Genomic DNA, 13,766 nt, shown 5'->3' with positions numbered 1-13,766 from the left:
CCCTGCATGGCACTAAAGTAGGTCAGTCACACAGTTTACAAGACATGGGATCTTATCTGTGCAACAGAAAAGCAGCTGGGACTGCATTTGACATCCCCTTTTTAACATTGTGCAGTGAGCAACTGTTGTTGTGACCTTTCTTACAAAAAGTGTCCCGTGTCATCTGACGTGGACTTAACAGGAGTGTTTGCCCGAGGAACGCGTCTTGCTGTTTTGATATGAGTCGGCACACACAATTGTGTGTGTGTGTGTGTGCGTGTGTGAGCTTGTGTGTTCTTGGAATTCCAGCCCAGTTTTGTACTGGTGGTGTCTGCTATCACGTGTGTTTCCATGTGAGTGCTGGTAGGAGCAGGCAGCAGGAAGGAGGACTTAACCTGCTCAGCTCTCAGCTGTTCACATCAGCACATAGTGGTCGGTCACACACACACACACACACACACACACACACACACACAACACATTGTACCTAGGCTCAGCCCATCTAGATCCTCTCTCGACTGCTTCCTTTGCAGCTGGCAAAACATGCATCACAGACTGTTATGTGTTATTCAGTAGGAGATACTGCACAACGTAGATTTGAGTACCGGGTCTTACTGTTTTCCAAAAACATGATAAAAACTTGCAACTTGTAGGGACTCATCTTAGATGATGGGTGAGCCTATACGATCTTGTGAATGAAACTGGTAAACGTCAATGTCAAATGGTATACGGCAAATGTCAAATGGTATTTCCCTGCAGGGCTAACACATTACTTGGCAGGAAATTCTAATCTTAGCTCAGAGTCTCTGTGAGTGGAAACGACATGTTGTCCTCTTGCTTGTGTGGGTTTCTAGGTACTACGGTTTCTTCCCACATTCCAAAGACATGTATGCTTATGTTGCACGTTAAGTGCCTGTATACGTGAATGTGAGTGGACAGAATAATAGATTATTATTTTATATGACTACTATTACAAATACGGCTTACTTTCTAATGACGCAAATGAGGAATAGATCATTTAATAAAAGCCACGTTAAATGGTTACTCTGGCGCCATCTCTTGGCTGCAATGTGACAACTTTTAAATGCGTTATTACGCCGTATCAATCACCACCGCTTTTCTCCACTAGAGGTCAGCATAGTTCTCGGTTGATGTGTAATGCGTGGTTCGGTTGAACATTTTGGTGCTGTCTGGACCCCCCCCCCCGTGCAGCTCTACACCGAACCAAAAATAGAATGCATAGTTGTCTTTTTTTTCTTCTTCAGCAGGATTTGAACTTTGACCCTCTTACTCTCAAGGCTTCATAAATAAACAACTGCTGTCCAATAATGTTGTATATTTTTCTATGTTTAGTTTTAAATGATTTAATTTACAGAGATTAGATTTACTGCATTACAGACACCATATTGGTTGACCTTTGAAGCAGCTTGAAAAGCCGAACTTCTATTAGCACTGCATACATTTATCTTTTTGGTATGCAACTGGGAGCATATGCAACATCTATTTGGGCAGGAAGATCATGTGATGGCATGAAGCGGCTAATGGGAACTTTTGTTGCAGTCATAAAACACCTAATGCTAAGTATGCGGATTGCAGATAAAAATGCTGCCACTTAGAGTTTTGTCACGAGATACAAAGTGGCTGTGGCAGGAATTTCAAACTGAAGTCCGTCCGACTGGGGCAGCTGCTGTCGTCTCTGATTTCACAATCATGTAAACATGGGAAATCAAATATGGTATATAGATTTGATTATTATTTGTAAATCAGTTTCTTCTTTTGTTATATGGAACTGTCATGGCGCTTTATCAGGTGATTTTTATGCCGGCAGCTGTCATATCAGTATTACGAGAATCACAAGGTTTGAAGAGGACTTTGGACAAAAGAACTTGTCTGTTTTATGAGATGCTTCCGACACACACTTCTCCTGCCTAGAATCTGCTGCACATGTGACTTCACCTGCTCTGTAGGTATGTGCTCCATTGATTTTTTTAAAATATACATTCTATACATATAGCATAACATTAGTTTTGTGGTCGGATGGACTTTGAGTTCTGAGAAATTTCTACTTTGCCTTTACAGAGCCCACATTTGACGATTCAAAATAAAATAAAAATTGACATTCAAACAAATGATAATTATTATATCGTATTCTGCTTTTGCAACAACAGGATACGTTTCTTTGTCGTCATCCGACGGCACATATTTACATTTTAGATGTATAAGTCAGGTTTTGGAGAAAACCTTCTAAACATTAACAGAGTCATATGATTGTCTGCGTGACTGCTATAAACACAGCTACTTGCTTGGATTCAACCTAAATAAATTATAAATGTAATGTCAGTGTCTCTGAAAAAAGGTCGTTTTAGTTACTGGATGTTTTGAATTGCATTTACAGGTGTGATGGAGACATTTGGCCTGAGGCGAACACAGTCCATGAAGAGCCTATCTTGGGTTCAGGAGAGGTCAAGGGACATGCCAGCTCCCACCCGCTGGGACAGAAAGTCCGTGCTGCAGCTGGTGCACCAGTAAGTTGCCGAACTGTGCAGTAGCGCTCTCCAAACTTTCAATCACAATAAATGATTGCAAATTACAAAGAATCTTAATGATGTGACAGGATAAGAGTGGTGATACATTTTTCCTTTATGGATTTTACGGTTTTTTTTTTTAAGAAGAAATACGGTATTTCCACTACTGTGTCAATCCTCTGTTTTCCAGTTACCAAAGCTGTAGTGATCTAAGGAGTCAAGAAAAAATGGGACATAATTTCCAGGTAGAGCATATTCACAACATTTTTTTTTTTTTTTCTCACATTGTCTGCACTTGCAGCAGGGCTCCATCCCTATCTTCTGCCAATTATGGGCACTGAATATTGTGAACACAATTTGGGAAAAACACACCTCCATTAAATTATCTTTCAGACGCCAGAGAGATTTTCTGAAGAAGGATGGAGAGGAGTAAAGAACAGAGACAATGTGGCCTTAGGAGGAGCTTTAAGAGCTGCAAGTTTGTCAAGAAGTCACTCCATGGACTTCCTCCCTGAGAGGGAGAATTCAGGTACCAGAGCACTGTGTGCACTGTTCGAGTCCAAGGCCAAGCTGCAGCACCAGTCCAGCTGCAGCCCCAAACTCAACTCATCAGTGTTTGCCAGAGACGGAAAGAGCGGAAGAAACTGCCCCCTTCAGGATCAGAGAAGCCACAACAGGAGCGCTCAGGTGCATTATTAATTATTATTATTATCATTATTGTTATTACATTATGAACTGCTGGGGAAATACATTTAATTGGCTATTTGTAAGAAGTGAAAAGTAGTTTATAATGAACAAGTGAACGTTTCTTCATGTTACTTTTCCAGAGGGTGACCCAGTCAGAGAGCGGAAGGACCACAGATGGCCTCCCAGAGTCTTACAACAAAGTTTCCAGATACTCATACGGTGAGGTGTGGCGCTCAATTTCTTGTTTAGTCACAGAAATATTTATAGGCACACACACAGGCAGTATTGAATGTTCTCTATTCGAGTATCGTGTAGTAGGACTCGAAAAAGTGCAGGTCACCATTGGCTCAGCGGTGCTCTGTTGCCCTTGACGTAAATCAACTAAAAAAAGATGCGGATGTTGTGGTGTAAATGCATAACTATGCGTATGGCACAGCCGCTTAAGATAGGAGTGACACCAGTGACACCACAGACCATGTCTGTGCTTTGACCTTGTGTAAGACAAAGATGCACAACAAAAGCCTCGCCAAACAAAAACTGTAAAGTGGTGAACCTCCTAATTGTTACTTTTACGTCACTCTATCACAAAATGTACCAACGTTAGCCGCAACACGTATATTTTGTTAGCCTCAAACACGTACGGACGGGGGCTTGACAACGTATCGGTGGGAATGGGAGATGGAGGGCTGCCCCCGGTCCTTGGGTGACTAACAGAGGCGATTGACTCAGTCGAGAAGCAAGCGCCAGCCAGCCACCCAAAATAGACACTCTTAGGGTGGGGTGGAGTGAGGAGGGGGCGACAGCTCTGATAAAAATCAGCTGTCACGGGCCGAGGCCAGTGGAGTCCAGAGAGCCAGTGTGGGGTGAAACTCGGAAAGAGGTGTCAGCCTTCATCACACGTCACTGAGGCATCAGGAGTGAGCGAGCGAGCGAGCACAGAACAAATACCAAAGGAGAAAGACCGCTGGATTACACTTTTGTGAGTATCGCAGCTTTCGTTTTATTATTAAATGAAATTGTACACTGTATTTGATGATTCTTATATGAACAAAAGAAGAGCAATACTCTTTTATGAAGATTTAATCATCAACAGCCATGAAAGGAGTAGAAGTTTACTTCAGGTGTTTTAGAACTCCCTTTTACTGTCAATTATATGTGATGCCAGTTTTGGAGTGATAAGAAAATCTCTGCAAATAAAATAGTTAACTTAAAGGTTTGAGTGCTTGTACCAAAAGGCAAAAAATAAATAAATTACATGTTAAAGAACTAGCATTGGCATTGTTCCTTTAGCTTTGCTAACATTATAAACCAACAAAAATTCTAAATGAGCGAATGTTAACAACTGAAAAATACACTTTGTTCTCATCAGATTAGATGGAGATTATTTTTTTAACTCACTGGTTTTTGGGCAATGATTATACAACACATTCACCCAAAACCCATCTAGGAACTGGCCAAATCTGACAATTCTCAAAAGTAAGACCGTAGACTGCCAACGCCTACAAATCTGTTACCTTAAATAGCGTAAATACTTTACATTCCTCCATGTCACAGCTGTCCTTGGTTTTTTTTTTTTTCGACTCAATAAATCTCTTGGGGCTCAATCAATCAAATTCCCAATCCAGACTATTTTATATCAAAGGGTCAAACAAGCCTATTTCGAAATAGAAAGTACAGATCTGTTTTCAGATGCGTGGTGCAAAAGTAAAGTCATAAAGAAAAAATCAACAATAACTTGCCACCACTATGGTGGTGTTGCGTCGGCGTTATATTGTCGGTCTCTTGAGCAAAGTGGTTTTCATTACAGTCTGCGAATGTGGAAACAGCTGATGGTTGAGAAGGTGGTGCCCTCCAGAGAATACCAACCACATTTCAGCATCATTTGCACAGCTGTTAGCGGGCCACAACACCCACAAATTGCTGCAGCGCCTCATTCCTTAAATGTAAAGCCTGATCAAAGATGTGTCCAAAGAAAAATCAATTTCACAAATCCACACTAAACGGAGGTGTGAACGATTGATTATACAAGGGACCAAGTTGACCTCCCGGCTATTCTCGCTGCCTCATTCTGTCTGCTCACCCATCTATGAACATTTTTTAAATCCGGACTAGTGAGAGGCGCCAGCTTGCTGCTCAGGCCTTTTGTCCTGCTCGGGCTTACTATGTGAAAAGAGGAGGTGCGTCAAATGTGCCCATGACTTACAGCTGGAAAGAATATCGTTTATAGCAGGACATAGTTTTGCAGCTATGTACACACACATCCCAGTCTGAATTTGAATACCCTAGCTGCACAGTGAAATTCAGCTTCTAGTTCAAAGTAGCAGCCATTTTCTGAGCTCAATTGGCTGCATTCTTTAGGTCAGGTGCTGATAGTTTGATGGCACTGAACAATGTGCAAACAATCTGGGTCACTACAGCTGAGCTAGCAGTTGCCGCTGTGTGTGTGTGTCTGCGTGCGTGCGTGTGTGTTTTTTTTCTTTCTTAGGTGTCAAACAATGGTTGCTGTTGATTTCAGGCAACATGTGTAGGCCTTTTTCTTAATGCCGTGTTTTTAGTTTGGCTACGTTGCTTCAGGGGGCATTGCCCGAATTATTCAGGCATCAAATAATACGATTTTCGATTCATTGTGCGGAACTATAGTAAACCGATTGATACGAGTCCATTTCAAGTTCCTAAAAATCAGTCAATCAATCAATAAATCCACTGTTAGCATCACCATAAATGCACACAGTGTTTGCTGCCAGCAGAAACATTCTTCCATGCTTATTTTTGTGTTATGTAAAGTGTCTTTCATAGAAGTATTCTTGAGTGTTTTCCCTCCTTATTATGATCCTCTTATTGTTATTTTTGCAGATGACAAACAAAGTACATTTACATCGCTGACCAAGAAGGGCATCCCGACAACACAAGCCAGCAGTACGACATCAGCTTGCTCCTCGGTTAGAGACAAGTCAGCTCGCTATCAGTCAATTGACTCCGTTGGAGCAGTAGGTTTCTCAAATGCCGAACACTTTGGTGTACCTATTCAAATGTCTTTTGACACGGCACCTCAACAAGATTTCTGTTTCTCTACAGGAACTGATTGCTCCATCAGTGACGAGGGTTAAAAGCAGCAAGGTACTTTTGTGTGTCTGTTTGCTTTTGAATGTGTGTGTACAACTGACCCAGTGCTTGCTTGACTACAGAGATGCAAAATACTACCAAATACTACCAACAATTTATCATAATAAAAGAATTACATACTATATCAAAACGCACGTACACGTATACATACAAAAAATACATGTACATCATAATATACTGCTCACGGTAATAAATCATGCACAAATATTACTGTTTGAAATAGCACAGAAGAGACTACACAATTGTATTTGAACCCGCAAGTATTGTAGGTACACAATGTCTGAGCTTATGAATTCAACTCCTTTGCATAAGAACACAATTGATTTATATAACACTATAATTGGAAAATTCATTTTTTCTTCATTGTTATAAACTAAATTAAATGAGTTGTTGTTATTATTGATGTTTAATTTATTTCCCGTTCTTGGAGAACAGCAAGTTATAAAAAAAATACCAAAACATTCAAAAGTTGAGCGAAGTCTCTTAAGTAATGCATGTTCAGGACAGCTGATCTAAAAAGACTGTTTTTGAAGATGACAATTGCTCCGCTAATAGCTGTGTGTAGTGTTTTCCTTAACCTTGGTGTGACGAGGATGGTTTGCTGTGCCAAACATCACGTGAGCGTACAGGAAGGTAATGTATGACTTGACTTACATACTAATTGCATGCTATCATAACATACGGATGCCGTCTAATATTGTTCCACTGAATGCATACTGACAATATTGCATGTTCTATTTTTTTCCCATTTCAAGATGGCTGAGACAGCCAAGAAAGTCAAGGTTTTGGAATCATCTCACGATGAAGACGACCTTCCCCTCCCACCTCCTCCTCCAAGGCCCCTTGACTACGAAGGGCCCTCAGCATTAAGTGGCCTCCCCGTGCCTCCACCCAAAGAGACCTTTTCCACATACTACCAGCAAAGGCAAAAGAGTGAACTCAAGAGGCTCTTTAAGCACATCCACCCAGACATCAGACATCTTGGTGACGCTGTGGATGATGACATCATGAAGGCAGTGCAACCAGAGGACACTGAGGCAACAGCAGCATATCAGGGTGAAGTACAATCAATGAGGTGGATCTTTGAAAATTGGACTCTGGATAGTATCGGGGAATCTCACGCGACCAAGAAGTTGCTGGACGAAGAGAATTTAACAGGTGGAAATGTCCGAGGCACCTCCTCCGTGTTTGAGCATTGTGATGACAGAGCTCTCATTTCGGAAGCCAAAAGGCAGACCTCAGTAAGAGGAGATGTGAGAGCATCTACCTGGCTCTTTGAAACAAAGCCCTTAGATTCACTCAACCAAAAAGAAGATGGAGAACTTGTTGAAGCCGTGTTGAAAGAGCCCATCCGGCCAGGTGATGTCCGTGGGACGCGTCTACTTTTTGAGACCAAAGCAATAAGTGACTTGGGGCGCTGTAACTCCATAGAGGACAATGCCTTCTTGAAATTGACGTCTGAGGTCCAGGAACAAAAAGGAGACGTCCAAAAGACTGTGAAACTCTTTCAGGCGGAACCGAGCTGTGCCATTCGAGACAAAAGTGGCAACGTCCATACAATCCAATCCATCTGCAGGGAGGAGATCCAAAATGGAAACACCAGTAGTGCTCGTTGGTTATTCGAAACCAAGCCTTTGGACCGGATTAACAAGGGAAGTGATGGCGTTAAAATAATTCGGGGCATATCTCTGGAGGAGGGACACGGAGGCGGAGTGGACAGAAAGAGGTGGATGTTTGAAACCCAGTCTTTCGACAATATACAAGAGGTTGCCGGACTGGACACGTTCGAGGACACCTTGGCTGAGGCTGATGTTAGCAACAAGACAAAGCTCTTTGAGATGCAACCACTGAGTGGAAAGACGTTGGAAAAGGACACAATCATTGGAGGAGATGTCAAGACATCCCTTTGGCTGTTTGAAACGCAACCCATGGAGACTCTAAATGATAGCTACGAAGTTGGATGTTTGAAGAAAATCACACTGTCGGCCGAGGAGCAAGGAGCAATTAAAGAGAAAAAAATCATGTTTGAGCGCGGCGGTGGCAGTGAAACCAGTTCCTCGGTAAAGCAGCGTGTGACTGAAAGGGGTGACGTCATGGGATTCAAGCAGCTTTTCGAAACCATTCCTCTAAGTGAAATTGCTCATTGTAAGGAGGAGGATACATCAGGAAGCCAAATGTCGGACAATTCTCCTTTGTATGCTATAAAAGACAGCTCTGGAAATTTCCACAAGATAACAACTGTCAGCCGGGAAGAATTCATCAAGGGAAAGGTCCAAAACTACAAGTGGATGTTTGAGACCAAGCCCTTAGATGAACTAACGGAAGGAAAGGAAAATATTGAGGTCATCAAAGGCATCACACGAGAGGAAGACACAATGGGTGATGTCAAGTTGGCAAAATGGCTTTTTGAAACCCAGACCATGGATGGAATTCATTCCAAGTTCAACCAGAAGGAGCCAAGCTCTTCGGTTGAAGCCACGCCTTGCAAAGGCGACGTCAAGGCACGCAAATGGTTATTTGAGACACAACCGATGGATGTTCTGTACGACAAATCGGACAAAGTCAATGACAAAGAGATCATTGAAAACACCGGTGTGAAATCCATGACGTGGCTTTTTGAATCACAGCCATTGGACAGCCTAAAAGATGGCGAGGAGTACAATTTGAACCTCTGTAGCACCGTACAGGATGCTGTCAAAGCCAAGTCAGCTGTTCAAACAGTCAAACATCTTTTTGAAACAGAGACCCTGGACGGAACAAGAAATGAGCAAACGGAACAAGATGTAAGATGTGTCAGCCAAGTTGACTTTCAGTCCGGAGATGTCTCAAGAGTAAAAGAACTTTTCGAATCACAGTCCCTTGATGAAATCGGATCGGAAATGGCGACGACGCGCGACGACGAACGCGTCCAGAAAGGATCCGTGCGCAAATTCACTTGGTTGTTTGAGAACTGCCCCATCAACACAATCAACAAGGACGATGACAACACAAACATTCCGGAACCTCGTGAAACTGTGAGCGGGGATGTAAAGAACAAAAAGTTCATTTTTGAAACCTCATCGCTGGACAAAATCCACGAGGAGCCTCTTGAACACAAGTCAGTCAGTTTGGAAGAGCTGGAGAGTGACGTTGACGTGAAGTCCAGCACCATGATGTTTGAGTCCTTGCCACTGTATGCCATTCAGGACAAAGAGGGACAGTTTCACGAAGTGACAACTGTGAAAAAGGATGAGGTCTTAAGCGGTGACGTGAGAGGAGCCAGGTGGATGTTTGAGACGAAGCCCCTCGAGGCCATCAAGGCAGAAAATGAAGTTTACGTGATCCGAGCTGTCACTCAAGAGGATGTCGAGAAAGGAGATGTCAAATCAGCCAGATGGAAGTTCGAGACACAACCTCTGGACTCCTTTACCAGCAGAGAGGAACCTTCCGTTAAGATCAGTGAAGATTTTGGGAGCTCGAATGTGCAATTAAGCAAAAAGAAATTTGAATCGGAGGAATCAAACAAGTTTGTAAGAATGGTTAGTGTCACCGACGTTCAGCGCGGAGATGTTCGAACCTCCACCTGGCTCTTTGAGAATCAAACAATTGACAGTTTCAAAGGAGAACCGCAAGACCAAGGTCCAGTTAAAACAGTCCACCGAGAAGACAGTCAGAAAGGAGATGTGAAACGCTGCACGTGGCTGTTTGAGTCACAGCCACTGGACAAAATCAAGGAGCCGGAAGAGACGTCGTTCCAAGGTTCGGAAGAGATCATCCCAAAAGCCGACGTCAAATGCACCACCTGGCTTTTTGAGACAACCCCACTGGACAAAATCACCTCCAGCAGCGTCGCTGACACCATGTCATCCTTAAGCGAATCCAATATCGTTCACTCAAGTGGCATCATTGTAGAAGCAAAAGAAGGTCCAAATGTCACCATGGCAAAATTCAGTCTGGGAACCGCTGCGGAAGTCCAAATTCAGAAAGAAGAAGTTGTTGAGGGCAATCTCCGAAACATCATTTTACAGCTCTTACTTAAACCGAGCAACACGCAAGTCACCCTTCTTCGAGAAATGGAAAAGGGAAAAGTGAATACCACCAAAATCCAACTTCCGCACAATCAGTCATCGACGAGTCTTGCCATCGATCGAGAGCAAATACTACAAAATACCGTTCAGATGATTGATGAACTTCTTATGCGAGGTCAAGACTTCAAGAAAGGAATCCTGATGCAAGAGACCGCCGGCGGACAAGCGGAAATGTCTGTCTATTCGCTGATCGCCCATGAAAGCGACACCCAAAACGCCATGATTGAAAGAGGCGACGTGAAGTCGGCCATCGGAAATCTCTTAGCGAGCGCCAGCAATCCAAAGACAGCGCCGACGTGTCGAGTAGATGAAAACGAAAAGGGTAACGTCAACTTCTACAAAAGTTGCATCGAGAAAGGAGATCTGAAAAGTCTGCATTCGGAGGCATCGGAAGATGTCCGTGACGCCGTAACACTTGGCAAAGAGCACGTTGAGATTATACAGGGCGATGTGAGGGAGGCAAAAAGAAGTCTCTGCCAGAAAAAGGAAGCGGTGGAGCGAAGTATTTGCGATGTTCTGCCAGGGGATGTGAAGAAGACCAAAAAGGTTTTTTCATCAGAGTGCTCATTCATTGCTGACAACTGCATTCCCAGGGATGAAATCATTCCTGGCGATGTTTTAACAGCAAAGCAACAGCTTGCAGCAAAGCAAGCCGTTCTGGTGGAAAAGGAAGAAATTGTGGCTGGAGATGTAAAGGCCTCCATGCAGTCGTTGGAACGCGCAAAGCAACTGAGCATGAGCGTAGAACGGGAGAGCGTCACGCCCGGGACGATCTACGATATGGACTTGTCGTCCAACTGCCCTGAACCGGAAGGAAGTCAAGTACAAAAAGAGACAATCGTGTCCGGGGATGTGAAGGCGGCCAAAAAGTCCCTGCAGCTGGCCAAGCAGCAAAGCATGCAAGGAGAGCGTGACGTCATTGCCCCGGGAAAAATATACAACCTGCACGTCGCCGCACAAGAAGGAAGCTCGGCCCGGATTACGCAATCGTCTTCCCCCTGCGGAAGCCAACAAAGCAAGACTTGTCCACAGGTCAGTGATGCAGTCAAAGATTCGGAAAGTCGTATGTCCTTAGACGCTTGTCATCGGGGAAACAATGATTTTCTAACTTATGAGTGTAACGGTATGACAACGCAAGATGAGCCAGAAGATGTTATTCGAGGAGATATAAAGTCAGCCATTAGGTCTCTGCGCAGTGCAGCAACGGAGCAGAGACTCCCAGATAAAGAAGCCATTGTAGGAGGTCATGTCCACCTAGCGCTGCAATCGCTCGAGAGGTCTCATGTAAACGTCTCCAAAGGAGATTTTAGATCCGCGATGCTTTACAGGAATTCAGGCAAAGCTTGTACAGAGAGGAGCAAGCAGAGTGTTGCGCTGTCCGTGCCTCCATCTGACACAACATTGTTTCCTTCAATTTCAGTAACGGCTGAAGGGCAACCGTCGTTCGCCGATAACAACTCAACATGCAACCCGGTACAAAATGGAGGCTCACCAGGCCCGCTAAAGAAACCACAGAACCCGAAGCCAACGTTGCCACCAAAGCCACAATGGACTAAACCTGCAGTCGCAGGCCATTCAAAGTTGTCACCTGCAAATAAATGCAATCCAGTGTCTGCTAAACATGACCTGCAGCTTCCCACTGACAAGTTCAATGAAGACACGACTGCGGCGAGCGAGCAAAACTCAAAGCCAAATAGCACGAAATTGGAGGTGGAGAGAAACGTGATACGGAAAATTAATGCGGCCGAGGAGATACAAAAGTGCATGAAAGAGTATGAGGACGCGTCCAAGCATGAAATGAACATGAGCTTGCAGGCTGCATTAGATAACTTTGAAAGAACAGACAGCAAAAAAGTCAAAGGCCCAAAAAACATCATCAATGTCAAAGGTGAGGCGAAGAAACCAATTCCGAACACAAGTGGCGCTAAAAACTGCAGTTCAATCCTCTCACCTCCTGAAAAACAATTCTGCAAAAGTGACGAATCGGACGCAAGCACATGCCACGCGACAAAAAGCGCCATTGACAATGAGAATAAAGTCGTCTTGAGACAGAAGAAACCCAGCGAGACAGAAAGTCAGAGACGACAGAGGCTTTCCGTGCATATGGACGAGATCATCAAAGGAAACGTCAAGGCGGCCATGGAGATTTTTGAAAATATGAGGAAACGAGAGGAACTCAAGGGGATCTTATCACAGGTGCAAGAAATTGAAGGCACAAACAGTCACGTCGACGACGGAAGCTCATCTAGTCATCGTGTCCCCCCGAGTGAAAAGTCAAAGCAAAGCAAAGTCGAGACACAAGACGATGACCTGGAAAGTGTTTCTTCGGTCGAAACGGTATTTGAAGATTTGGAGAAGGCGAGCAAAGAAATCATCCATCTGAAGGAGCAAACTTTGGCAAAACTTCTTGACATTGAGGAGGCCATTAAGAAAGCGCTCTACTCTGTGTCCAACCTGAAATCGGAGGCCGACATCGCAGGCTTGTCGGGACTTTTTGACGAGTCCTTCAAGTCAGAACAACCCGCAACTAATATCAGAAAAATCAGCATTGTGTCAAGCAAGACAAAATCAGGTCAAGGAAAAGACACGAGAAATCACCCCGGTGACTCAAACGTCCCGAAGCAAGAACCAACCAAGCAAGTAAACAACCAGGTTGTCCGACAGCCATCTTCTCAGTCGTCACCATCATTCATATCCATTCATTCAGCTGCCAGAAAGCCGCTCCAGCAACCCAAGGCCGCCATGTCAACAGAGAGCAATTGTCAAGGAGATCCCACCCAAGGGTCAACAAAGCGCAAAGTCAGCGTGCTGGAGGTGCAAACACTTCCAGAGGAGCCTGCGGACATCGTTGGCACCAAGACTGTCAGTGAAACGTACAAGGAGACGGATGGCTTTGGCAACGTTTTTCTATCCTCCGTAACGTCAACGTTTGTCACCAAACAGTCTGATGGGGAATCGGCCGCTGTGTTCGAGGTGGTCGGGGGGCCAAACACGTACAAAGTCATCACGTCCCCGTTACTGCAAAGATCTCCTCGCCCTTCTTCAAGAGACCAATGAATTCCTTTTACGTTATCGGGTTTTGTTGAACATGAAAAAGAAAAAAAAAAAAATGTATGTAGTGATGATGATGTTGGCTTTTTATTTAAGAAACATACGTATGTCTTAGAGATTTTATACTGTAACCATATTATGTCAAATGCTAAATTCTTTTGAATGAAGCAAAAAATAAAAATGTTCAATAAATTGCAAGTCATGAAAAAAAAGGCTGGACATTATTATTATTATATAATTTTGGTTTAATGTATCATCAAATTAAAAAAAAAAACATTCATTTGACAGTTCTCAGGTGTCTTAGCATTATATCAGAAAACATCCGTCTTATTTT

General features: G+C 43.7%; 1 protein-coding gene across 1 annotated transcript; it reads left to right on the top strand.

The window, feature by feature from the left end:
- Positions 1–1,827: 1,827 nt before the first annotated feature.
- Positions 1,828–13,757, top strand: xirp1 (xin actin binding repeat containing 1). Its single transcript, XM_088395936.1, has 8 exons — positions 1,828–1,946; positions 2,375–2,504; positions 2,695–2,749; positions 2,898–3,191; positions 3,332–3,410; positions 6,045–6,178; positions 6,267–6,308; positions 7,070–13,757. The coding sequence occupies exons 2-8, from the start codon at positions 2,380–2,382 to the stop codon at positions 13,436–13,438; spliced, it is 7,098 nt and encodes a 2,365-aa protein (XP_088252062.1). The 5' UTR covers positions 1,828–1,946; positions 2,375–2,379; the 3' UTR covers positions 13,439–13,757.
- Positions 13,758–13,766: the final 9 nt, after the last annotated feature.

Source organism: Syngnathus floridae, chromosome 14 (genome assembly GCF_059516105.1).
Source record: "Syngnathus floridae isolate MCC-2025c chromosome 14, RoL_Sflo_1.0, whole genome shotgun sequence".
NCBI classification, from domain to species: Eukaryota; Metazoa; Chordata; class Actinopteri; order Syngnathiformes; family Syngnathidae; genus Syngnathus; species Syngnathus floridae.
The sequence above is the reverse complement of the archived record's forward strand: the minus strand, read 5'-3'. Positions and strand labels throughout refer to the sequence as shown.

Coding starts and splice junctions, on each gene's coding strand:
- xirp1 (XM_088395936.1), top strand. CDS start 2,380: ATGGAGACATTTGGCCTGAGGCGAACACAGTCCATGAAGAGCCTATCT. Junction 3,192..3,331: donor GCCACAACAGGAGCGCTCAG/GTGCATTATTAA, acceptor TTACTTTTCCAG/AGGGTGACCCAGTCAGAGAG. Junction 3,411..6,044: donor AGTTTCCAGATACTCATACG/GTGAGGTGTGGC, acceptor TTATTTTTGCAG/ATGACAAACAAAGTACATTT.